Source organism: Lynx rufus, unplaced genomic scaffold (genome assembly GCF_022079265.1).
Source record: "Lynx rufus isolate CCGP_SWC_20201006 ecotype Redwood Valley unplaced genomic scaffold, mLynRuf1.p SCAF_2, whole genome shotgun sequence".
NCBI lineage: Eukaryota > Metazoa > Chordata > Mammalia > Carnivora > Felidae > Lynx > Lynx rufus.
The window spans coordinates 185,819,162-185,844,628 of NW_025814834.1; the positions used below are offsets into that span (position 1 = coordinate 185,819,162).

Sequence of the window (25,467 nt, forward strand, 5' to 3'; positions counted from 1 at the left end):
CCAGAGAACAAAATTCAGTAGGGTCCTATGGGGCAAGGAGCCCCCTTTCCCTGTCTCCTTCCTCTAACAGCTACACCCAGACCAGCTGGTTATCAGTGGAGACCCCGCTGCTCCTCATGAGACTGCTGGTGGAAGACGAATGTGATGGCTGTGGAGGCAGCATCCCAGGCGGCCTGAAGTACCTCATCCTTAAGCCCCCGTTTATCAGTGTTATGGTTCCACTGAGCCAGGTCTGAGGTGCAGTCAGAACCATCAGGGGGTGGCCGGACCTGGTGATTGTTGACACAGCGGCAGCAGCGCAACCTGGAGGCAGAGGACAGAGCCGTGGTAACTATAGAGCCCGTCTCCATGCTGTGCAGGGAGTTCAGAAGTAATGGCCAGCAAGGGCACCCCACCCACCTGTCATGTGTGTCACTGAGGCTAGCCTCATCCAGGGTAAACAGCTCCTTCAACTCGCCGAGAGAGAAGTGCCGCTCCACATCCTGTTCCTCATCCACCACACAGCTGCTCAGTGCCTTCTTGTGGCTCTGGCGCTGAAAGATCTTCTCCTCAATGGTTCCTGCCTGGGGTGGGGGCGCCCAAGGATGTACAGCTAAGTCATTCCCAAACATAGGGGGCAGGAAAACCCAGGGGTTGAAACTATAGCCACCCAAGAGAAGGGGAAATGAATGAGAAGTAAAAGTCCTATAGCAACACATCTGCTCAGCTGAGCCCATTTTCCCAATCTGTCTCTTGGGAACATGACTTGTAGCCACTGCTCACCCAGGATATTTTCTGTATGAATGGAGGGTTTCATGTCTTGGCTAAATTCCTTCAGAGTGAGCTGAGGTTTGCAGCAGCTTCACCAGACCTCCACACCAAGCCCAGGCCTCTCATACTCAACAAATATCATTTGGGTATCCTATGCCTGGCTCTGTGCCAACACTAGGATACAAAGAAGAATTAAATATGATCCTTATTCCTGAACTCCTAGGCTTCTGGGAGAGACACATAAACTAATTGGCACAATAACAGAAACCTGCATAGGATTCCCAAGGGCCCACAAGAGGGGTAGTAGAGGGGGAAAATGATGAAAAGCTTGAAGTAAAGATGATCCTTGAGTTGAATCGTAAAAAATGAATAGATGGTTTACAAGGGAAGAGAGAAGGAAAGCTCATAGGCCCCACATAGGACAAAGGCATATGCCTGGCCTACTGGAGGACTGAGGAGTTGAGCCTGTCTTGAGGATGGTGGGAGTGTAGTAAGAGCTGGGACTGAGTAAGTCAGCAGAGGCCATACCGGAGAAATATGGATGCCAGGCTGAAAGAGCTTTGCCTTGTCCTGCAAGTGATGAAAAGTGATTTCCAAAATCAGGATTTTTGGAAAGTTCATTCTGGAAGCAATATGTGAAGAACAGGTTAAGACCAAAGGTAAAGCATTAGGAAGCTGCTGCAGTATCCAAGTGAAAGAGAACTGTGACTTTAGCACAGGGTAAAGAGGAAGGTTAGATAAGGAAATTGCCAGAAGACAAATAGTGATTTGTTGTTAGGAGACAGGGAATGGTCCAGTAGGATGATACCCAGATTTGGGTTGGTTGGATAATGGAGCCATTAAATGACAAAATTCAGAAAGGAAATGAATTTAGTCACCTTGCATCTAAAGTGTTCATGAGACATACAAGTGGAAATGTACAATAGGTGATGGAAATACGGGTCTAAAACTCAGGTAAGAGATCTTGGCTAAACATTTAGAGATTTGTCAATATAACGAGTAATCACAGAGATAGGAAAACCAGAGTGGAATTTCCAAAGAGAATAGAATTTTAAAGACTAGCAGTCAACAGTGTCAGATACACAGAGGAAAAATCAAGAGTTTCTTGTTCTGGCAATTAGGAAGCCAATATTACATTCAAAAGCAAGTTCAAAAGCGGTCTGATGAGTGAACAGAAGATGAGGAAGTGAAGTTAATCTGTAGGCTTTGGAAAAATGTGACGGTGAACACATGGAAAGTAACCCAAAGTAGTGGCTACAATAGGACAGAGAGTTAAATGGTGAGAGCTACCTCAGCATGTTTATAGACTTAGGTAAATAAGAGAGACCTTAATCAACTAAGAAAGAAGGAAAACAATCCAGGGCAGAGCTGGAATGATGAAGCTCAAAGAAGGAAATTATCTTCCTCTGAGATGGGAAGGGAAGGGCAGGTCTAGAGATACACAAAAGACAGGTAAGAGAACTCAAGCCTGGTAGCCTACATTTTTTTCTGTGAAGCAGAAGACAAGGTCTCTGCAAAAAGATTGAGAGACAGGGTTAGGTAAGAAACTTGAGGGAAGTGGTGAAGGCTTGAAGTGGCTGTTGAAAGAAACGAGATACAGCCCAGCCCAAAATGGAATATGTGAATTTGTGGTAGTGCTAATCTACACCCGCAAATTTTACCTGGTGCAGAACTTGAGAACAGTTGTAGTGATCCAACTGGAGTATTACAGAAAGAGTGACTGAAAGGATGCACAGTAGGAATCAGGCCAAACAAAGAGAAGTGAAGCCAGACTGGGGGAAAGGTGAGGTACTAGGGACATTTAGGCTAAAGCAGATATAGGAGATATGAAAAAACTGGAAGGACAGGAAGTTGAGAACAGAATGATAGTTTTGGGTACTGTGTATAGTTTTGGCATTACTAAAGTTCCAGAGTGTGGCCTTGGGAGTAACTAAATGGGAAGGAGTTGAACTGGTCATTAGAGATGAGGTCAAGGAAACATGGAAGCCAGAGTGCTAGATAACTGCATAGTCCTTGAAGTCAAGATGATAACTGAATTTGGGGAAGAAATGAAGGACTAGACGAGGCTGGTATCCAAAGTCATCAATGAATTAGGAAACTAGCATAGGGTAGATGACAGTGACAAGGAAGAAAAGAGAGTAGTCAAGTCAGAGAACATGAGCTTTAAAAGAGAACTACAGTCTGTATGATTGATCACTGAGAACTTGGGAGAATGCCAATACTCCTTCTTAGTCCCAGGGGACACATGGAGTATGAGAAGATTACAAGGCAAGTGCACAGCAGAAATCAAGGTATGAGGGAAAGCAGGTGTCCTGTGAAGAGATGAGGCCACAGGGGAGTTTGTCAACCACTGAACAGGTATCAGGAGGCATAGGTTTTGAAGGAATGGGGTGGAGAGAAGGAGAAAGAACAGAAAAATACAGGGGTCTGGCTAAGCCCATAGATTGTCCACTGCTAGAGGCAGAGGCAAAACAGGTACTGAGAAAAAACCCAAGATGGTCCTAAAGATCTTTTTCACGACCCACCCCTACTCTGACCACTGTCACCATCCTTACAGACAGCAGGCGATAGATGTAGCAGGTCTTCTTTTGACCATCACGCCAGACCCGGGCCATGGCTTGTTCATCATTAGCCGGGTTCCAGTCAGGGTCAAACATGACCAGTCGGTTTGCTCCAATGAGATTGAGGCCACAACCCCCAGCTTTGCTGCTCAGCATGAAGACAAAGTCAGGGCTCTGGAAAGAAAGGAAGCAGGAGAAAAGAACCTCTTGCAGCCCGAACTGGAATCCTATTCAGTCCAGCCAACAGTTCTCTCTCTCATACATCTGTACTCTTATGCTGTGAGGATCACCAATTTGCCTACCAATTTCCCAGCCCCACTATCACCACCAGGCTAATTCCACCACACCCACCAAGGGGGGGGGGGAGAGAGAGAGAGAGAGAGAGAGACCCTAAAGCAGAGCACCCATCTAGTTTCTCTATCAACCACTGATTCAGATGTTACTGCATTGGTAGTATGGAAACAGGGGCTGTACATTTACCAATGGATTGTTGAAGCGCTCTACAATCTTGGCTCGCTTCTTAATGGACATTGTGCCATCCAAGCGGACATACAAGTACCTGAAAGGGAATTCAAACATCAAAACCCAAGAAGGAAGCAGAGGCTTGCTACTGAAGGACTTGAACTAACCAGGCTTGAGGCTACTCATGTAGAGCCTGAGGGCCTAAACTCCCAAAGGGAGAGGCAGGGGACTAAGGGCTAGGACTCTGTCCTCTGGAAGTACCTGAAGGGCCAGGGGCTATTCTGCTTGGAGATGGAGTCAGGATCATCACAGTAAGAGAACAGATATTTTCTGGGAAGTCCCCCCTGCACCCATTTCTTGCCCATATCCACCAATCAGAACACCTACCATCTACTCTTCCTAGGGGGACGGTAGGGGAGGCACTCCTTTGGCAAACTGATTTGACTCTTCCCTACCTTCGAGCCCGGCAGAGCTTCTCAAAGAGGTCCAATGTCTGAGTGTAATTGGACACCAGCACTACTTTGTCACTGCTGCGGCTTCGGGTCACTGCCAGAATGTAATCAAGGACCAGCATCTTACCTGGGGAAATCATCAACCATTAGCTCCCAACAGGCCATCCCCATGGCCCAGGATTCTTACTTTTGATATCATGCCTTGAGGTAAAGATACATCTAGCACAAAGAGACAATTTCCCACCTTTCCTCCCAGAGGAGCCCAAAGACTGGCTTACCTGATAGCTGGGGCTCTAGAGCCTTGGAGCTATAACCAGGGGGGAATATTTCCAAGGCACCTTCAAAGCCACCCTCCTCTTCCACACACTTGTCATAGATTAGAGCTGGATCTGAAAACAACAACAAAAACAAAACCCAAAATGCCAGCTACAGTGCTTTCCAGTTTCCACTTCGATGCTCATTGGAATCTCCTCTAGAAGCCTACCCAGCAGACCTTCCTCAGCGCCAGACTTACCAGGTCCCAATTCCTAGTTTGCAGTCAGTTCCATCTAGGACCACCTTGCTTACTAGTGTGTTCTCCCAGCAAGAAGGGAACTATACCACAGAGGGCAAGATTTGTTATTTTTCCTCCTGTCCAACATTTTATATGCACAGGTGTGCATGCATACTCCCATGTACTCACAAGTCCCATATACTCCCAAGCATCAAGCATGGGCTGGGCAAAGGGTAAGCAAACTTTTCCAAAGCAAAGGGTCTGGTATGGAGTACAAATGTAGGGTTCATGCCTTGGGGAGGGCTGGAATCACAGGTGGCCTTTATGAGGACTCTAGACAAGTTTTGGTCAAGGTGGCTGGACCTTACAGGAGCCTAGCCTTCCTTGCTTACTCTCTCAGGGGACCCCAGGACATGGACCCAACTCACGATTACAAAGCTTCTTTAGCAAGGTGATGGAAGAAAGGGAAGACACACTCATCTTGCCCTCACGCAACTCTTCTGCTGGCTTGGCCTGTCTCAGAAACTTCTTGTATAACTCAGTCTGAAGGGATGTCAGCCTGAAAAAAGGGTAGCTGGGTTAGTGGGAAAGGCTGGACGACACCTCTGCCCTGAGAATACTGTGAGAGCCCAGCCATGCCTCAAGGGCTGAGTTTTTACACACTCTACACCCCTCAGTTGAGTTCAGTACCTACAACAAACCACCTGCTCAATTTTCACAGGCAGATATTTAGAAAGGATATCAGAGGTCCTCCGTATCAGGCACCTGGGGAGAGAAGATAAAAAGGCAAGAGGCTGGTAAAAATGCCCTGCTAACTACTAGAATAAAAGCTACCACCCAAAGAACCCAAAAGACTGTCTCTTTTGTAGAATCAAATGTCAGAGACACATCAGCTCTATGGCAAAGAAATCTTTATCAGGGTCTCAGTCATGGGAACAGAGACTCTTTCGAACAGTCTAGCTTACAGTGACAACTCTTCCTCTTCAAAAGTTTAGCTAGTCTTCAAGAGAAGGCCACGATCTCCCATTAAGCCTGGTGCTCAGACAGGAGAAGGAAGCTGCAAACCACCAAGTCCTTAGAGGAGTTTCTACTTGCACTTGCCCAAATACCACAGGGCCCAAGGTTCAATGAAATTAAGCCCATACCTCCTGGCCGACCAGGAAGGACCGGGATCAGACACCTAAGGAGCAGCTCCTAAGAATATAGTGACTCTCCTTCCTGCCATCGAAAATTGGGAGGGAGAGAGGGCGGGACTCCAGGATATAAATCAAGTGTATTACCTACAACAGGGAATCTAGAATGTACTTGCCTTTTGGATTATGTGGACCCTATGGAAAAGCCCTCTTAGTCTGGGAGCCACACCCATCAGTCAGATCTATTTCTACCTGTCAAAGAAGACTATGGGGTCTGAGAAGGGAAGCCTGGTGCTTTAGGTCTAAGACTGACTGACAGGAAGCTTCTGAAGTATTAACAATGCTCCAAGGGATATTCTGTTCAGGGAGACCAGCATCAGAGAAGAGCTTCCTCAGCAGGATGCTAAGCAGCCCAAAGCCAGACCACAGGGTCCAGGCCAGGAAGAAAGCAGGGACTTGGCTTGCAAGACCTCTCCATTTATTCAGTGGCTATAGTCAGGGCACAGATCCCACTCCTTTCCCAGCCTCATGGGCCAAAGCACCAAAGAATTGGACTTGGATAGTTTAGTAGGCAATTCTGATGACCTAACTTGGGGGAAAATCCCAAAGAAAGGTGCTGCTGGGGCATCTGGGTGGCTCAGTCGGTTAAGTGTCCAACTCTCGGTCTTGGCCCAGGTCATGATCTCATGGTTCATGAGTCTGAGCCCCTCGTTGGGCTCTGTGCTGACAGTGCAGAACCTGCCTGGGATTCTGTCTCTCCCTCTCTCTCTCTCAAAATAAACACTTTAAAAAAAAAAAAAAAAAAAGTGCTGCTGCCTAGCCCAGCACCCACCCTGCTATTACCTATTCACAATGCTGGTGAGCTCCCGTAGCCGCTCTTCTCCTAGCTGCCTGTCCGCCTCACTGGCAGCTGCATCTCGACTCTTCAAAATTGGTAACTCAAAATGCTTCTTGAACTCATGGGCAGTTCCTAAGACAAAAGAGAAGGGAAAAATAAAATACTACATAAAGAAAAAAAAAAGGTAGGGGAGTCTCGCTCTTTTACATCCCACTTCTAGCCACTTGCTCTTTTTGCCATGTGTTCCCCGGCACCCCTCCTAGCCAGGCCTCACAAAATTGAAGAAATCAAGGACTTTTTGCTCACAGCCAAATGAAAGGATGCCAAATCTGCCAAGATCAAGAAACGTAAGGGCGCTTGGGTGGCTCAGTCATTAAGCATCTGACTTCAGCTCAGGTCATGATGTCACAGTTTGTGAGTTTGAGTTCTACATTAGGTGAACTCGAGTGCCACTTTGGGTGAGCTCAAACCCTGCTTCTCTCTCTCTCCCTCTCCCTCTCTGCCCCTCATGGGATTCTCTTTCTCAAGGGAAAAAAAAAGGGTGCCTGGATGGCTCAGTTGGTTAAGCTTCCAACTTCAGCTCAGGTCATGATCTCATGGTTCAGGGGTTCAAACCCTTCATGGGACTCTGCGTGGACAGCTCAGAGCCTGGAGACTCCTTCAGAGTCCGTGTCTCCCTCTCTTTGCCCCTCTGGCACTCTCTCTCTCAAAAATAAACAAAAAACAAAACAAAAAAAATACTATATCAACTTCCTTCTTAAAAAATTGAAAACATAAGGAAAACATAAGGATAATGTGAAGGTGAAAGTTTCATGCAGCTTGGTCATCACAAAAAAAAAAAAAGGCAGAGAAACTGAAGCAATCCCTACCCCCAGGTCTGGCAGTGAAGGAAGTGAAATGAACCTGGCACACTGATTAGAACTGTATTAAAATTTTTAATTAAAAAAAACAAAAACAAAAACAGAATGATTATCCCACTGCCAATAATGACAGACTGCTTTGTTACAGACCACCTTCCTGCCAAGAACAAAGCTGAACAAATTATAGGCAATTTCTGTTTGAATGGATCAGAAAGCTAACCAAAGCAATGGAGACTTGAAAGGCCAAGTAGGTTAAAACTCAAATATATAACTAATTACATTATATATAAATGGACCAAATAATCCAATTAAAAGACCATACAATTGTCAGACTGGGCTTTTTTTTTTTTTAAAGCCCATCTATATGCTGCTCATAAGAGATGAAGTAGCATGTATGATACGTGCTACAATGCAGCTGAAATATTATACTAAGTAAAAGAAATCAACACAAAAGGTAACATATTGTAGAATTCCATTTATATGAACTGTCCAGAATAGACAAATTCATAGAGATAGAAAGAAGATTGGTGGTTGCCAGAGTTTGAGGTTAAGGAGAGATAGGGAATGAAAGGGCGGGCCTACACCGGCTGACTCCATCTTGTTCTGTGTCCTTCACCTAGACCACACCTCCTCCCCTTGAGTAACCTCCCGCTCACCCATTCAAACTTCCTGATCAAAACACGCCCAGCGACCTGCGTAACAGGACTCTGACCCTTCCCCAGCCAATCGGCCGAGGCCACGCCCCCTCCCCAGCCAATCGGCTGCCCCTAGACCCCTATAAAACCTTTGTGCTTTTGAAACTCGCCCTCTCTCCCTGGTATCTCACCGCTGCGTCAGTGCAGGTAGGGGACTGAGCTCGAGCTAGCTCGAATAAAGGTTCTTTTGCTTTTGCATGGGACTCGGCTCCCTGGTGGTCTTTGGGGATCACGAATTCTGGGCATAACTCTAAATGGCCAATAAACATATTAAAAGGTATTCAACTTTATTAAACATTAGGTAAACACAAGGTATCACTAAACACCCACTAGAATTACTAAAATTAAAAAAAAAATTGGGGGGGGAAACCCCAAATCTTTAATTTTTCTTCTTGCCTGGTGCAAGGACTTGAGAGACACCTGAGCTTTACAAACAGGAGACAAACGTCAGCCACCAGGGCCCTCACCGGGTTCAATGCAGGCACGAGGCCCGTCCCCTCAGAGTGCATCACAGACTGGCTCCCATGTGGCCCTGAAGTTCGGCTCATCAGTGCCCTGACAAGTCCATGGTGAGGGCAGGGAGGGCAGAAAAAATTTTTCTCAAGATAAATATTAGTCATGGTATAGAGTAGAGGTGAGCTAACTACAGCCATGGGTCAGCCACATGTTTCTGTAAATAAAGTTTTATTAGAACACAACCATGCCCATTCATTTATACTTTATGGCTGCTTTCATACTACAGTATGAATTGAGTAGTTGTAACAGAGACAGGCCTGCAAACCTAAAATACTACCTATCCCTTTAAGAAAAAATTTACTAACCCCTCATGTAGAGACACTAGAATTCTCATACACTTCTGGCACACTTTGGAAAGAAAGCCAGAGTATCTACTAGAGCTGAATACATGCATAACACATGAACTAAACACATGCATACCCCTGAAATTCCACTCATAGGACAGAGAATGCATATGTACACAACAGAAATGCATACTATGCTCAGGTAAAGACGTACAAAAATGTTTACATCATTATTCAAAAGAATAAAAAACTGGAAACTCAACTGTCCAACAGAACAGATAAAGCCTGGTATATTCATGAAAATGAAATACACAAACAAGAAAACAAACTACTGCACAACATGGACTGATCTCACAAACATAATGAACAAAAAGAAACTAGATGCCAAGGAATACTGTATTATTCCATTTACAAAAGTTCAAAAATAGGACAAACCAATCTTGAGTCAGAAGAGATTTCTGGGGGAAAAGGTGAGAATAATGATTAGAAGGGGGTGTCGCTGAGATGGTGGCAGTAATTGATCTGATAGTGGTTACACAAATGTGTTCACATGAAAATTCTACTGCTTAGCTGGTTCTTGCCTAAAACCATCTTCCTGAGCAACAGCAAGTTGAGGTGGCACTAAGACATCCTCCCATAGATATTTAAGCGCAAGAACTGTCCACCTGTGGTTTCCAGAGGCTGGGAGGTGAGGGGGGATGGGACATGGGGAGTTATTATTTAATGGGTAGAGTTTCAGTTCTGAAAGATGAAAAAAGTTCTGGAGATGGATGGTGGTGATATTTGCACAACAATGTAAGTATATTTCAGGACACTGAATTGTACACTAAAAAGTAGTTTAGAACAAAACAAAACAGCCCAAGACAGTCTGTTCTGAGGCCAAAGCTCTTATGAGGCAGCTACAATGCAATGAGCAAAAATGCCTAGGGGTAGTGTTTCCACCCCCAGCTCATAGTGACACCATACTGTGCATAGCCCCTGCTACCTCTGTACTGGAAAAATGGCTACAGTGGTCCTTGCTGAGCTGTTCAGCAGAACCACGGTCTCCCAATGGCTTTGCTACTCCCTGACAAGAGAAGCCTTCCTACAAGAGTGACTAGTGACCCACATGTTATAACTAGCATTCTCTCCTTTCTCTATTCAGCTAGAGTTATACTCCCAAGGCCAAGGCAAGGCTCCTTTCCAATGTAGCAGAAAAGGCTGGAATCTTACCTAGAATGCCCGAATTAACAAAATGTACCAAGCTGAAATACTCAAGGAGATCATTCTGGATGGGGGTCCCAGAGATAAGCACCCGCCGGCTGGTGTTCAAGCTGTCCAGGGCCTGGTAAGTCTGATTCTCAGAGTTCTTAAGTCTGTGTCCCTGCAAGGAAATTAATTCTCACTTAGGCCTGGGCATGATAAGGCATCCCTAATGATAGCAAAGTCTTGTGTAGACAGGAAAAGAGGAAAGAGGAATCAAACATTACAGGTTCTGGGGCCTTAGGAACTGGGCAGGGCACAGCAAGAATGAGAACCTACCTGCTTGCTTATGGAGAAATGTCATGTTCAAGAGATAGACCTTCAGTTTCCAGACCACTAGTGTTACATCCATCCATAAAACAACGATTCCCTGGATTATTACCTCACCTCCTTTTCCCTGCCCTAACCTCCAGAGCCCTAGCAGCCTGCCTATCCTCTTCAGAGACATTCAGCCACATTAGTGACCCATGCTTTCAGGGAATCCTCCCTTCCCACGAGCCAAACCAACCCAGAACACCTCCTGAGCCAGATGCTTTCTGGATTGGTTTACAGGCCATGTCTGGGTTGTCAGAGCCCAAGTCCCTCTGGACTTGGCCCAGGCTCCTTCTTCCCGCTCCCTGCAGAATCCTAAGAGCCTCCCTTCCTCCCTTTGTATCTCTTCCCCAATTCGTCACCCATCCTTCATACACACCCTGTTACTTCTCTCTTTTAAGCCCTTTTCAAGGAAGTGGTAAAGGACCCTATCATCTTCCCTCTTTCCCCAAGAACCACATGGGCAAGATCAAGCTTGCGCCTGTTCTATCTACAGTCTCCATTTCAGCCCCAAATGCAACCACCAATGAAAGAATGGACAAACAAGTCAGCATGCTCCCTCTGGCCAGCCTTGTATGATGAAATTAAACACAGACCCTCTACTGACCCTCCTGTGTCTAGGATCAAGTCCAAGCTCATTAGTTTAGCACTTCTCAGTAAGACCCCAGCTAACTTCTCTGACAAGTCTTCACAGCTCGTCTTAGTCCAGGAAGCCATAACTCCTCCTCACTCCTAATGTTGGAGTTCCTTAGGTCTCTTTGCCCATGCCATTCCTCTGCCCAGAATTCTCTCCCACAGGCAAATTCCTCAATGTCACCTCCGATGCAAAGCCCTCCTCACTGACACCAAGCTGTTGGTGTCTCCCACTTCCATGCTCCTATGGCACTCTGTACATAATAGCTGTTTACTAAATCTTTTCCAAGTGCCAGGCACTGGACTAATAAGCAGCATTTCCTGTATATTCTCTTCTATAATCCAGATAACAATTAGATGAGTGGGAATTGTAATACCTATTTTAGAGAAAATGAAGTTCAGAAAGGTGAACACACCAAAATCCCACACTGGTAAAAAGTAGCAGAACTAGGGGGTGCCTGGGTGGCTCAGTCGGTTGAGTGTCTGACTTCGGCTCAGGTCATGATCTCGCGGTTCATAAATTTGAGCCCCACGTCGGGCTCTGTGCTGGCAGCTCGGAGCCTGCAGCCTGCTTCGGATTCTGTGCCCCCTCCCTCTCTGCCCCACCCCTGCTTGCGCTCTCTGTCTTTCAAAAATGAATAAACATAAAACAATTTTTTAAAGGAAGTAGCAGAACTAGGATTTGAACTCAGGTCTGTGTGATTCCAAAATCTGGGCACTGTACTACTCTGCCTCTCATCTACTGCTACACAGAGTACTAATCATACTCTACTGTATGTACTCAATCTCCTCACCTAGACAGGAACTTCTTCAAACAGAGACCATGTCAGATTTGCCTTTATATAACTTGGTGTACATGACAGAGTCCCCCACAGAGAACTGCTCAGTAAATGTTTGTTAAATGAAAGAATAACCAACGTTGCTATTAAAGAAGAATTAGACATAGAATTTTAATCTTTAAAAATGACTGGATGTTGTATACCTAAGACTAATACAATGTCATGTCAATTACATTTCAATTAAAATAATTTTTAAGACATCCAAAACAAACAAAAAAATAAAAAATGATTAGAGGCTCCAAGCACTAGTCCTGAAAACAGAAGGCTGAGACTTTGGAGTCAAAGAGGGAAATAAAACTTGAAGCTTGTGAGGAAATTCCCCAAAAGACCCCAGGGAAGGGCACCTGGGTGGCTCAGTCAGTTAAACGTTCAACTTTGGCTTATGTCATGATCTTACGGTTCTTGGGTTCAAGCCCCACGTAGGGCTCTGTGCTGACAGCTCAGAGCCTGGAGCCTGCGTTGGATTCTTGTCTCCCTCTCTCTCTGCCCTTCTCCTGCTTGTGCTCTCTCTCTCTCTCTCAAAAATAAACATTAAAAAAAATTTTTTTTTAACAGAAAAACCCAAAAAATACCCTAGGGAAATAGGGGTCAACAATTGGGTCCCTCTAAACTGAAGCTCCCTGAGGGCAGATATCAATGGGATTCCCAGGGCCTGATGCATGACAGGCACTTAATAAATAATCCAACAAATGAACTGGGCTGACACACTATCCCTGTGGGTCTCTGTGGAAGTGTAAGCCAATACCAGCTCCCTATGGGAACACCCCAGCTCCAGACCCAGCTCCTCCCACCATCACCCACAGATTTAAAACCCAAACTCTCTGGGTTGCCTGGCTGGCTCAGTCGGAAGAGTATGCTACTCTTGATCTCAGAGTCCTCAGTTTGAGCCCCCGTGTTAGAGATTGCTTAAAAATAAAATTTTAAAAAAATAATAAAAATAAGACCCAAACTCTGGCATCTCAGCAAATCAAATATTTGGCCAGATGAAAAGCTGTCAGAGCTCTTATTAATAAGCTGCTGCTGAATTTCTGTTCTGGCAGAGTTCTCCGTTTATCCTTTTTAAAGACAAAAGGGCCAGTCTTTCCATACCTAAGCCAAGCTTCCTATACCACGTTTTGGATTATATCCAAGGCACTAAGGGATAAGAGCCCGGTCTTAAAACCCCAGGCCTGAATTCAAGTCCCAGCTCACTAGGTCCTCACAGGGGAAACCCTAGGCAAGTCACTGCACTCCTAACCTCCAAAACGGAGATGACAATGATGTCAATCCCTCACCTATTCATACACTTTCCAAAATGCTTCCATAGATCTCTCTTGATCAGGATCGTGTCCCTTTCAGGTATACCCTGTGCCATCCACTGTACAGAAGTCATTGAGTCTCTGAGCAGTCTCTTCTGCATTGTGCTTACAAGTGGCAACACCAAGGCTGACCCCATGTCTTCTGACTTGCCCTAGTAACCTGAATAACCTGAGTAACCTAGCTCAGGTTACTATGAGGGATCAAAGATTTTGTACACAGAGTTATTACGCAGCACTTCTGTGTTCCAGAAAGACCCATCAGCTAGAAGGAAGTTGTGGGTATGAACAGGACAAACCCTCCTAGAGTAGGCAGTCTTCCAGGACTGGCTTCCTCAGGTCTCTGACAATTGACAAACTGCTGACAAATAAAAGGTAGATGAGTAAAAAGGCAGGCCAGGATGCTAAGTGTGACAAGCAGCAGCCTGGTCCCTTCTGCCCTGCAGAGTCAGCTCAGAAAACAAGAGAGAATGAGAAAGAAAACACTACAGAGCAGAATAAAATCCAGATGGGCTAGGACCCTGAGCTTCATAGGGTTTATCACACATATACCCTACCTCAACCTCCTATATCCTTTACTCTTACAAGAACAGCCCATCAAGGTATCAGAAGTTGGCACACTTGCCCAACAATGACTAACTCTTTATTAAGGACAAAAGCCTAATTGGGAAAGAGCTTATAAGTAGCAAGCATGGCATCCCAAAAGTAAGCCTTTCTTCTCTGTCCTGTCCCAAAAGTCCCTCGGATACTGAGCTAATAACCTACAATTCCCAGAGCACAGTCAAGCTTCCCAATCAGTTGACAAATGGGGGCCAAGTCTTTCAGCCACATCTCCACTAAAGACCCAGGGGTGTGCAAGGTGGCCTTAATTCTTCCCAAGAGGTACAAATAATGGTAGCAGCCTCAGGATAGCCAAGCACCCTGAAAACCTGGAAAATTCATTTTTTAAGTTTATTTATTTTGAGAGAGACCTTGAAAGCGCGAGCAGGGGGGAGGGGCAGAGAGAGGGAGAGAGAGAATCTTAAGCAGGCTCTGCACTGTCAGTGCAGAGCCCAACACGGGGCTCAAACCCACAAACCATGAGATCATGACCTGAGCGGAAACCAAGAGTTGGACTCTTAACTGAATGAGCTACCCAGGTGCCCCTGGAAAATTCTTTATACTGGGAAGCTTCCACCACCCTCATTCCTTTCTAAGTAATAGCATCATTACCACCATTCATGCATAGTGGTGGAAAAGGCTAGTAAGTAACTACTGCCACATTTCCCTCTGTCCCAGCGAGTCAATACGGACTGGTGTAAGGTGTATGGACTGTCCACACTGGACTTTCCTACCTCTGTGCTTCTGTTCATATGCATTCCCCCAGCCTAGAATAAAAAAACAGAGTTCTATGACCTTTACCAAAGTCTTAGGACATACCAGGCACTTGGTAAGAGCTTTCCCTCATTCACCTCATTTAACCCTCACAATAACCCATGAAACAAATATTATAAGCCCATTTTACTGACGTGAAAATAGAGGCTCGGGTGGTTAACTTGTCCGACGTCATTTTACTGGTAAGTAGAAGAGCTAGAATTTGAAAACAAGTCTGACTCTTGGGGTGCCTGGATGGCTCAGCCGGTTAAGTGTCTGACTTTGGCTCAGGTCATGATCTCACAGCTTGTGGGCTGGAGCCCCACATCAGGCTCTGTGCTGACACCTCAGAGTCTGGAGCCCACTTCAGATTCTGTGTCTCCCTCTCTCTCTCTGCCCCTCCCCCACTCACACTCCATGTCTCTCTCTCTCTCTCAAAAATAAATATTAAAAAACAAACAAACAAACAAAACTAGTCTGACTCCAGAACCTGTTCCCTTAAACACTATACAGTCTGTCTCCACCTATCCAAATCCCTCTCATCCTTCAAAGTCCTTCTTCAGTCTAAGAATACTGACTGGAAGCAATCAAACAGCCCACAGTACCTCACCCTCCTCAAGTTCCAAGCACTGCTTAATCCCTTTTGGCAGGCTGGTATCAAAGGCTCTCCCTCTCACTTGCGTCCTCTAAGGCAACAAGCTCTGTCCTTAATATTCCCTGGTGACTGGCACAGCCTTTGGATGGCAGTTATTAGGAGATTTCAACACTTCCTCCTACCACCCAGACTGCTGAGAGGCAAGTACCTCATCACAGATGACCAGTCCAACACTCCCTTTCTGGAGGATTCCAACGTGAAGGCGGAATGTCTCATAGGAAATGATAAGGATGGGAGAAGGCACTCGGGCTCCACGCTGGTTCATGAATCCTTCTACAACAGAAAACAGGTCAAGGGAACAAATCTTAGAATACCTTAAACAAAAAAAGTTTCACGGTTCTTTAATTTAGCCTGAAACTACTTCAATTATTTTCCATGGAATTCTCTTCCATCCTCTCAGTGCCCTCAACCTACTGGCCATCAGTGAGCATACACACAAGAAGCGAGCAAGCTCTATGGAAGAGTTAAGGCTCCATACCCAGTTTTTGGTCTATCTCGTCCTTAGAGCCTCCATCAATGGCCAGAGGTTGGATCCTCCCTGCAAGCCATTTCCCAACTTCATTGTACCAGTTCTTCACTAGGCTGGAGGGTGACACCACCACTGCCTTGTCAATTTCCGGTTTGCACTCTGGACTCTGGCGCAAAAGCGTCCACATCAACGTGATGCACTGCAGCGTCTTGCCCAGACCCATCTCATCAGCCATGATACAGCCGTGGCTGCCAGGGATGCGCCGACTGGTGACACACTCCCACAGGAACTTTACTCCCTGGGGAATAACAGCATTCAGGCCACTTTGATCCACACTGCTGCAGCCCCAGGGATGACAGCCTCCCATCTCATACCTCTTTACCCCAGCTCCCCTTACCTCTCTCTGATGGGGCCGTAAGACCTTACTGAGAATGGGATCAACAACCACATGGACAGGGAGTTTTTCCCTGAGAAAACACAGCAAAGAAAATATAGTGCTCAGACATGTGCAAGGCCACACCCTCAGGAAGTTGTGTCCTGCTGATCTAGAGGCCAGAGGCAGCTGCCTAAGAAAAGACCTTCTTAGCCTGATAATCAAACCATAGCAAAATTTTGCTCCAGGAGTTAGAAGGTGAGGAGAGGGCTCCCTGTGTCATCAATCCCTCCTGCTCCCTTGAGCAAGCTTGGCAGGAAGGGTGAGGAACCCCCACCAACTGGACATGCCCACAAGCTCTTCCCCACACACTCTCCTTCCCCACCTACCCACTCTCTGGATGATGCAGTGGTCATGACAGCACTCTGAAAGCATGCCAATCCCAAGGGGGAAAAAAAAAAGTCACACCAAAATTCCCTCTGCCCTCCCAGGTATGTGCACTTAACAGAAAACCAAACCTGTTCAAGAAATACCAATGCACATACTTGTCAAGCTTCAGCTGGTCGTGGGCACTCAGAGGGGGAGGCTCATACAGAACCAAGGCACCTTCTTCCAAGGGGTCATGGAGGGCCCGGCGGACCCCAGCCCTTTTGAGGCCCAATGCACGAGAGCCCAGAGGACCTAGAAACCAACAATCTGTCACCTGGGGCTCTATATTGAGATCAGCACGCCCAGCTTAAATACTTATCTTTCATATGACCTTTAAGCTTGCATACGACCTTCTCTCTCCCAGAACCTCTCCAAACCCAGCGGGGCACCTCTACCTGACCATTATCCCAACCTGCTTCAGATCAGTTTTTCCCCATTTTGTTTCTTCCATTTAACTATAAACTTCTGGAGGGTTGGGTCTTGTTCATCTCAAGTCAATCCTAGAAAGGTGTGGAACCCAAAGGGCCTTTCAAGATGGAGGGCTCTTGAAAGTTGGCCTCCTCCCTCTCCAGTCCCAGTTTTAGCACAATAATATGCTCTACAAAGGTCAGGGAAAACGTTGTAGAACCCAGGTCTCAGACACAGCCAACCTCAGACACAAGATGCTACTGAAATTACTCAGACTGAATGAAGCCTGGGCCCGTCAACCACCTGGGCCCACCAGGAGATTCCTGAGCACTGGCACATCCCCACCAAGGAGATGAGGGGCAGTCAGGTGTGGCAGCCCTTGCTCAAACTATCAAATACAGCCTTCATGCAAGCCTCTGGAGCCATTCCATACACAGACACCACTGGGCTGGCATCTTCAATTCCAAAGTAAGCATGTATTACAGAAGCAGAGGTTTTCCTCTATTCATTTCATCATACATTTGCACATGATTGATTCAAAAGATAGAAAAGTCTCTATTTTTACCTTGATAATTTGGAATGGGAATTTTAAAAGGCTTTGACAAAATGCTTCGAATAAAGGCTTCCTAAAAAGAAAAAGAAACAGGGATTCAGGACTGATTGGAGAGGTTTGGGGATAATATTTCTACAAATGCAGTCTAAAATTTAAAGATAATAAATACATTCAGAGTATTATATTTTGATTACATCTCACTCAGATGCATTTAGAACATAAGGAGGGGCATATGGGTGGCTCAGTTAGTTAAGCGTCTGACTTTTTTAATGCTTATTTATTTTGAGAGACAGTGCACATGGGGAAAGGGCAGAGAGAGAGACACAGAATCCAAAGCAGGCTCCAGGCTCTGAGTTGTCAGCAGAGAGCCTGATGCGGGCTCGAACTCAAGGACCAGGAGATCATGACCTAAGCTGAAGTCTGAAGCTTAACCAACTGAGCCACCTAGGCACCTGAGCACCTAAGCGTCCGACTCCGGATTTCGGCTCAGGTCATGATCTCATGGTCCATAAGACTGAGCTCCCCCACCCCACCCTACCCCTGGTCAGCACAGGGCCTGCTTGGGATTTTCTGTCTGTCTCTACCCAGATTACATGCATGTGCTCTCTCTCAAAATGAATAAAAACTTAAAAGAAAAAAAACTTAAAAGAAAAAAAAACATAAGGACATGTGTTCCTTATTAGGTTATTAGGTTTTATACAACAGCTTTCATCTTTGAGGCTTTACATAAGATTCCACAAATACTCAGGGAGAGGAGAGTGCATTTAGAACACAAATACTCAGGGAGAGGAGAGTGCCACTGGCAAGTAACCAACCTCAATCAACCACAAGGCTTAGACCCATTCGTTCATGAAAGGCCATGTCAGTGAGGACAATTAAATATTCCCCAGGGTGCAGCACCTTAAGAAGAAAACACCAGAGGGGTGCCTCGGTGGCTCAGTTGGTTAAGCATCCAACTCTTGGTTTAGGCTGAGGTGGTGATCTCACAGTTCATGAGTTCAAGACCCACGTCAGGCTGGGGCAGGAGACAAGATAGGGAGAGAAGGTAGGGGAGTCCATAGCACCAGCCCCTGAGCCAACTCTGACAACTCCCATTAAAGTTCTGGGGTGTGTGTGTGTGTGTGTAATGTCCCTGAGCCCTCTGGGGAATTACAATGGCCTGTGAACCTCAACAAAACAAGAGCTAAAACCCAAGATAGCAAAGAGAAAAAACAGAACCCCTCACGGTAGTTTTAATGGGTAATACATTAGTGGAAAAAGAAATAATGAAAAATACTCCCCTCAAACAAAAAGGTTTAATAGGGAAAAAAGCACACCTGTCTTGCCCTGAAATTTTTTACCTTTTTATTCTGACCCACTGCTACACTGATCATAAATTTCTAGAAACTCAGTGTACTTTAAATAGGAAAAATGTAATGAACACATTTGACAATCTACTGGAAGACAGAAAAAGAATGTGGAGAACTGAACTTCATCACATTAAATAACATGACAAGGGAAGGTTGGAGGAAGGCCCAAATTCTCTGTTAATTGCATATTTCTTTGCAGCTGAATAAAATCTTTTATTGACTATAATAAGCATATTGACTATGCTTATAATTATGAATAGCAATGATAATGAGAAACATATATGAACAATGCTATCAAAAAGCTACTCTTCAAAGGAGAGGAAAAGAAAGGAGATGGACTCTAATTTCCTTTCTAATTTAGCTTCAATTCTAAAACAATTTTTTCAAAGATTTTTAAAAAATTATTTATTTTTTTTTACATTTATTTTTGAGAGCCAGAGCGCAAGCAGGGGAGGGGCAGAGAGAGAAGGAGAGACACAGAATCCAAAGCAGGCTCTAGGCTCTGAGCTGTCAGCACAGAGCCTAACATGGGGCTTGAACCCAGAAACTGCGAGATCATGACCTGAGTCGAAGGTGGATGCTTAACCAACTGAGCCACCCAGACTCCCCTAAGATTTTTTTTAAGTCCCACATCGGGTGAGCTCAAGCCCCGCTTCGGGTGAGCATGAGCCCCACTTTGGGTGAGCACAAGCCCTGCTTCTCTCCCTCTCTCTGCCCCTTGTGGGATTCTCTCTTTCTGCCCCTCACTCACTTGCACCTCCCCCTAAAAATGAAATGAAATGAAATGAAATGAAATGAAATGAAATGAAATGAAATGAAATGAAATGAAATAAAATAGATTTTTTAAAAGTAATCTCTACACTCAATGTCCCAATGTGGGGCATGAAACTACAACCCCAATATTAAGATTCTCACACTCCACTGACTGAGCCAGCCAGGCACCCCCAAAAAACTGAAATCTTCTTTTCAATATGTTCAATACAGAAGGCTAGATTTGAGGCTCAGGGTAGCCAAAAACTTATGCACAGATTTAAAAAGCAAGACTTTCAATAAAACCCAGTAACCATAGGGTCCGCAGGGAGAACTGCAAGTTTGTACAACTAGCATGAGCATCCCTGGCCAAAAACACGAGGGCACAGCCTGTAAGACTTGCAATGGCCTGCTTCAGAAAATCTGGTCTGGTAAGACTGACAGAGGCAGGGGAGAGAGCATGCTCTCACTTTATTTAGTTACTGAAAATTCATACCATCCCTTCCTTCTGATAGAAGAGGAAGAGTATCCCTCCTTCCCACCAAGGTCAAAGCTTCCCTCTTCCAGAGAGATTCACTCAATCAGTTCTGCTAGATCTTTCCTGTATCTCAGCCTCTCCCTCCCTACTACCACTTTCCCACCAGCATTCAAAACATGCTTAACTATCTTAAAAACAAAAATTCCTTTGACCTCTTATCTCCTCCCTTTCAAACTGCTACAAATTGTCTGCTTCCCTTTTCTAATCTTCCACTCCTGGTATCTTCTGCCATTTCTACTCCTCTGAAATGACTGGCCAAGATCACCAATGGCCTACATGACCTTAATTCCAGTGGACATGTCCCTATCCTTATGTTGGTAGAAGATAAAGCTGGCCACTCCTTCTTCTCAAATATTCTCTGCCTTTGAATTCCATGACACCACTCTCCTACTATTCTGACCTCTAGGTCAGGACCTAGAACTTCATGCTCAGCCCCCTAATGAGCTCTTCTTTCTCTGCTTAACCCCCTTAAAAGTCAGTGTTTCTCAGGGCTCAGGGATTGTCTCTCAGCTCCTGAATGCACACTCACTGTGACACTCCAATACACTTTGGAGGTGTCAAATATCATCTCTATGCTAAGGATCCCAAATCTATTCCCAGTCCCCAGCTTCCTCTTAGGCTCCACACCTACCTATACTTGCAACTATCCCCAAACCTAGATATCCTATCAGACTTCAAAACACATCACATCTAAGTGCTCATCCCCAGGGCTGCACTGTAAGATTTTTCTGGGCCTGAGGCACTTTTGCCTTTAGAACACACCTAGAACACCTCCCACTCTCTTCACCTGGCTGACTCCTCATATCCTTGAGGACTCAACCTAATCGTCCTACCCCTCAGATTCAAGTCTTCACCAACCTCCAGGTGGTTAGACCCCTGTTGTATACTCCCACTACACCTGCACTTATGTCATATGCTTACATAGGACAACTTGAATGAATCCTGAATGAAGAGTCCCATAGGAAGGGAAGGAAAAATAAGATTAAAACAGACAGGGAGGCAAACCATAAGAGACTCTTAAATATAGAGAACTGAGGGTTGCTGGCTGGGTGCTGGGTGGGGGGATGGACTAAATGGGTGATGGGCATTAAAGAGGGCACTTTTTGGGACGAGCACTGGGTGTTGCATGTAAGTGATGAATCACTAAATTCTATTCCTGAAACCAATACTATACGTTAACTAACTTGAATCTAAATTAAAAAAAATTTTTTTTAATTTTTAAAAATTAAAAGAAAAAAAAGTCCCAGAGAACTACACACCATTTTTAACGGCTCAGTAAACCATTAAACAATGTATTATTTAGTGAATTATATACACATAACTATCACAAAAGCAAGGGATGATGAAGATAATTCAGGATAGTGGTTACCTCTCAGGATGGGAAAAGGGATTATGACTTTGATGTTTTAGTGCAGGATGGCGGGTTCACAGGTGTTTTTTATCTCACATGTTACATGCATATTCCTTTGTATTTATCAAGTATTACATAAAAATGTTTTAAAATGTTTGCTGAACGCACAAATAACTAATGTCCACTATATATTCCCATTTTTCCTGCAAAACGTCCCTGTAAAGGAAAAACACACTCCTGTATGTCTCCCCCATTCTACCACAGTACTTCACTTGACACCAGATGTGTTTTCTATATACAAGAAATTATTCAGCACCACCTGGGTGTCCTATAATTTAACTCATTTCTGACACTACCTACCTGGAGATAGCATCAGATCCCACACGTTAGGGGCTCGGTCTCACAAGCCTGCCTCTCCCCACCACTTTAGACACCAATCCGAAATCCAGGTTGCTCCCTGTGCTTCTGACCAACAAGCTCTAGATCAGAGGATCCCAACCCCCTCCTGGGGTTTAATTAATTTTCTAGAGTGGCTCACAGAACTCAGGAACTAAGTTTACCCATTAGATTACCAGTTTATCACAAAGGCTATTAAAGGACATGAACAGGGGCGCCTGGGTGGCTCAGTTGGTTAAGTATCCAACTTCCGCTCAGGTCATGGTCTCATGGTTCAGTTCGTGAGTTTGAGCCCCGAAACGAGCTCTGTGCTGACAGCTCAGAGCCCGGAGCCTGCTTTGGATTCTGTGTCTCCCTCTCTCTCTCTGCCCCTCCACAGCTCGCGTGAGCACACTCTATCAAAAATAAGCAAACATTAAAAAAAATTTTTTTAAATAAAATAAAGGATATGAACAGCCAGAAGAGATACATAGAGCAAGGTCTGGAAGGGTCCTGCGCACAGGAGCTTCTGTCCCTCTGGAGTTTGGGATGTGCCACTTCCTGGCACATGGATGAGCTCCTGTTCACCTATTCGTAAGTTCTCCAAACCATGACCGTTTGGGGTTTTATGGAGGCTTCATTACATAGGCATGACTGATTAAACATTGGCCACTGGTGGGTTGGTTCCCCTAGCAAGCAGCCATCAAGGTTAGGCACTTTACAAATGAAATCTCATTAACATAAACTCAGCTGTAGCTGAAAGGGTTTTTTATGAATAATAAAAGACACCTTTATTACTTATTCACTTAAGAAATTCCAAACATTTTTGGAGGTCCAGGCCGGAGCTCAATACAACAGTCCTCAGAAAGTTTGGTGGAAAAAGCTTTGGTGAAACTAAGCAGCTCTGACTACTCTGCAATTGTAATTTGGGACACATTATTTAATCCGAGACTCAGTTTCCTCATCTTAAAAAATGAGTTACATGAGATAATGTCCAGAACCTGTCATAGTAAAGATTACATTTGATTTTACTATAGGAAACACGTGAAACCTGTAAGTTAGGCTGAGTGAGAGACTGAGCTGGCATGGGGATTGTGGTTCCAATACCCTGCCATGGCCTTCCCTTTCCTCAGGAATCTGAGCCACCTGAGATCTGGTGCCCAAATAGCTCTAAACAAGGGGTGATTCCAAGTCAGGAACATATCTCAGAAGGCAAGAGGCCAGGACTCTTCCAGGCCCTCGAGGCTGTGGGTGGACCCACAGTAGAAGCCTCCCTAGACAAAGCAAGAAAGGCGCCTCCACAGGGCACACACATTTACCAGCAGGTAGCAATTCTGACTTACATGTTGACTACTGTCCAGACTGGGTGGTCGATTCGTTAGTTGAGTCAAAGGTTTCCGAAAAGGCGACAGGAAACACTCTTTGCTCTGGGTCCCACTGTTGGATTTCTGTTTCTTGGGAGTCTAGAAGAGTATTGGGAAAGGTGAAATCTGGAAGACCACAGAGTTTACCAAAATGACAACTACATTTAACACACTTATTAAATGCCAGGCATTGTGCTAAACTCTTTACATGTATTATCGTGTATCATCTTCACAGTAATCCTATGATAAATATTTATTATACTCATTTAGCAGGTGAGAAAACCTTAGGTTAATGAGGTTACAGAACTTGTCCAATCTGAAGAAGGGTACTGGATGAAGTGAATGAAGTGAGCCAGTCAGCCCACACCAAGGCAGTGAGGACACTAGCACTGAAAGCATTTTTTAGTAGCAACCAGCCTCAAACAGCAACATTTATGACCCAGCTGCATGAAGTGCCGCCCCAAATTCAAATCTGAGACCCATGTGAGTAACAAGGGGCAGCCTTGTCCCTCACAGGTAGAGGAGCCTCCTGCACACCAGCAATGGTGCAACTACAGAGCAAGACCCCATGGAACTATCAGGCAAGCCTGTAGCAGCTTGCCAAAAGTACTTGAACTTTCAATGATCCTACGAGACACACCTGAAACAAACACGGGGTCTCTTCCCCTCTCACATACAGCCCCTGCCCAAAATTGTCTTCTAGACCTTCCTTAGCTAATCCCTTCCTCCAAAGTTCCAGTGGCCAAGCCCTTCTTTAACTCCTCTCTATCTCTGAAGTATATGCTACATTATCCTGTTGATTTTTATTTATATAGGTCCTGCCCACAGCCAACCCCAGAAAGCCTCAAAAGCAGGCAACAGAGCACAGGACCCAGACCAAAATCAAACTGTACTTGAGTATTAGGAGGGACTAGAAGGGCACCACTCCTCTAATCTAAGCCCAAGTGAGCTCAGGACCCTAAGGCAGGCCCTATAGTATTCTACTATTCTGTGATATTGGGCAGGGGACAAAGAGGAAAAAAAGCAGGCAGCTAGTTGCTATTGGGGAGCCATTTTTTCCCCCAAGGAAGCCAAAAGGCCCAACCCAAGCCCAACTCTTTGGCTTTGAAATATCCTTTTCTATCAGAAAAATTGAGGCTATATTAGATTTTAGTTAGCACCTTGAGAACAAAGATTTTATCTTGTTCAATGCCTGATGATGCAAAGTAAGCACTCATTAAAAGTTTACTGAAGAGGTTTCTGGAGGTGACCAGCTTCATTCCGTGTAACCCCAGAAACCAAGTCCAGGATTCCTTTCTGTCCAAAGAGTCCTGCATCCCACCTGTCCTATACCCCTGTGGGGTAGAGTACTCACCACTGTCCTAGGCTGCCAATCTTCCTCATCACCAGGTCTGCCTTCCGGTTTTCTCTTGGCCAGCTGGCTAGGAGCTAAGCTCTTCCTCTGTAAGGGGAAAATGCAAACTGAGCTCTCCAGAGATCCTGCAGCCTGAGTCCACTAGACCCAGACACAAGGCTCCCCACAGTCTCTCTTATGCCCATACTTACCATCCTGGGCTCAGGATCATAAAATGTCAAGTACCCATCAGCCAAAGATCAAAGGCACCCAACAGCTGGGAATGCAGAAGCAGGGCGGATTAAAGCGGGCTGCTGTATTATTGAAAGCATGAGCTAATTAAAGAGGGCGTGTGGATGGAGGGAATCCAGCCAGGGGCTGGAGTTTGAGCCCAAACTGTGAGTGTCGGTCGCCAGTTAGCCAAGGCGGGAGAGCAGGCCAAAGAGGAAGTATCCAAGGAAAGGTGAGTAAAAGTCTGGGATAGAGGGAGGAGGCAGATGGAGTGCCGGATTCGGCAGAGCTGGGATAATGGTCCAAGTGGACGTGACGGCAGGCAGTAGTTGAGGGGGAAAAGTAATCACAGGCCAGGGGAAAGGGGCTGGGGTGAAAAGCTGAGGCCTGGGGAGGGCTAGGCGCTCGACTGCGGAGGGGTTTTTCCCAGGTCTGGAGCGCGGAAGCCAGGCCAGGACTAGGGGAGGTCGAGCAGGGGTCCAGGCAGAACAGGTAAAACACCCAGGCTTGGGAGGGGAATCCCAGGAAGAGCTGGAAAGAGCCGCAGAAGTAAATCCGGGCCCAGGGAGCC

General features: G+C 45.5%; 1 protein-coding gene and 1 pseudogene across 1 annotated transcript; one reads left to right on the forward strand and one right to left on the reverse strand.

Annotated features, from left to right (window-relative positions):
• Positions 1–33: 33 nt before the first annotated feature.
• On the reverse strand, positions 34–25,467 carry RAD54L (RAD54 like). Its single transcript, XM_047083792.1, has 18 exons — positions 24,878–25,467; positions 24,687–24,773; positions 23,312–23,431; positions 17,618–17,678; positions 16,761–16,896; positions 16,240–16,309; positions 15,852–16,140; positions 15,522–15,646; positions 10,257–10,407; positions 6,695–6,821; positions 5,409–5,483; positions 5,147–5,277; positions 4,504–4,614; positions 4,229–4,352; positions 3,792–3,870; positions 3,306–3,485; positions 400–563; positions 34–303 (listed from the first exon to the last, which is right to left on the reverse strand). Exons 1-18 carry the CDS (start codon positions 24,878–24,880, stop codon positions 93–95), a joined length of 2,244 nt encoding a protein of 747 aa, XP_046939748.1. The 5' UTR covers positions 24,881–25,467; the 3' UTR covers positions 34–92.
• LOC124515772 (60S ribosomal protein L38-like) lies at positions 6,928–7,590 on the forward strand (annotated as a pseudogene).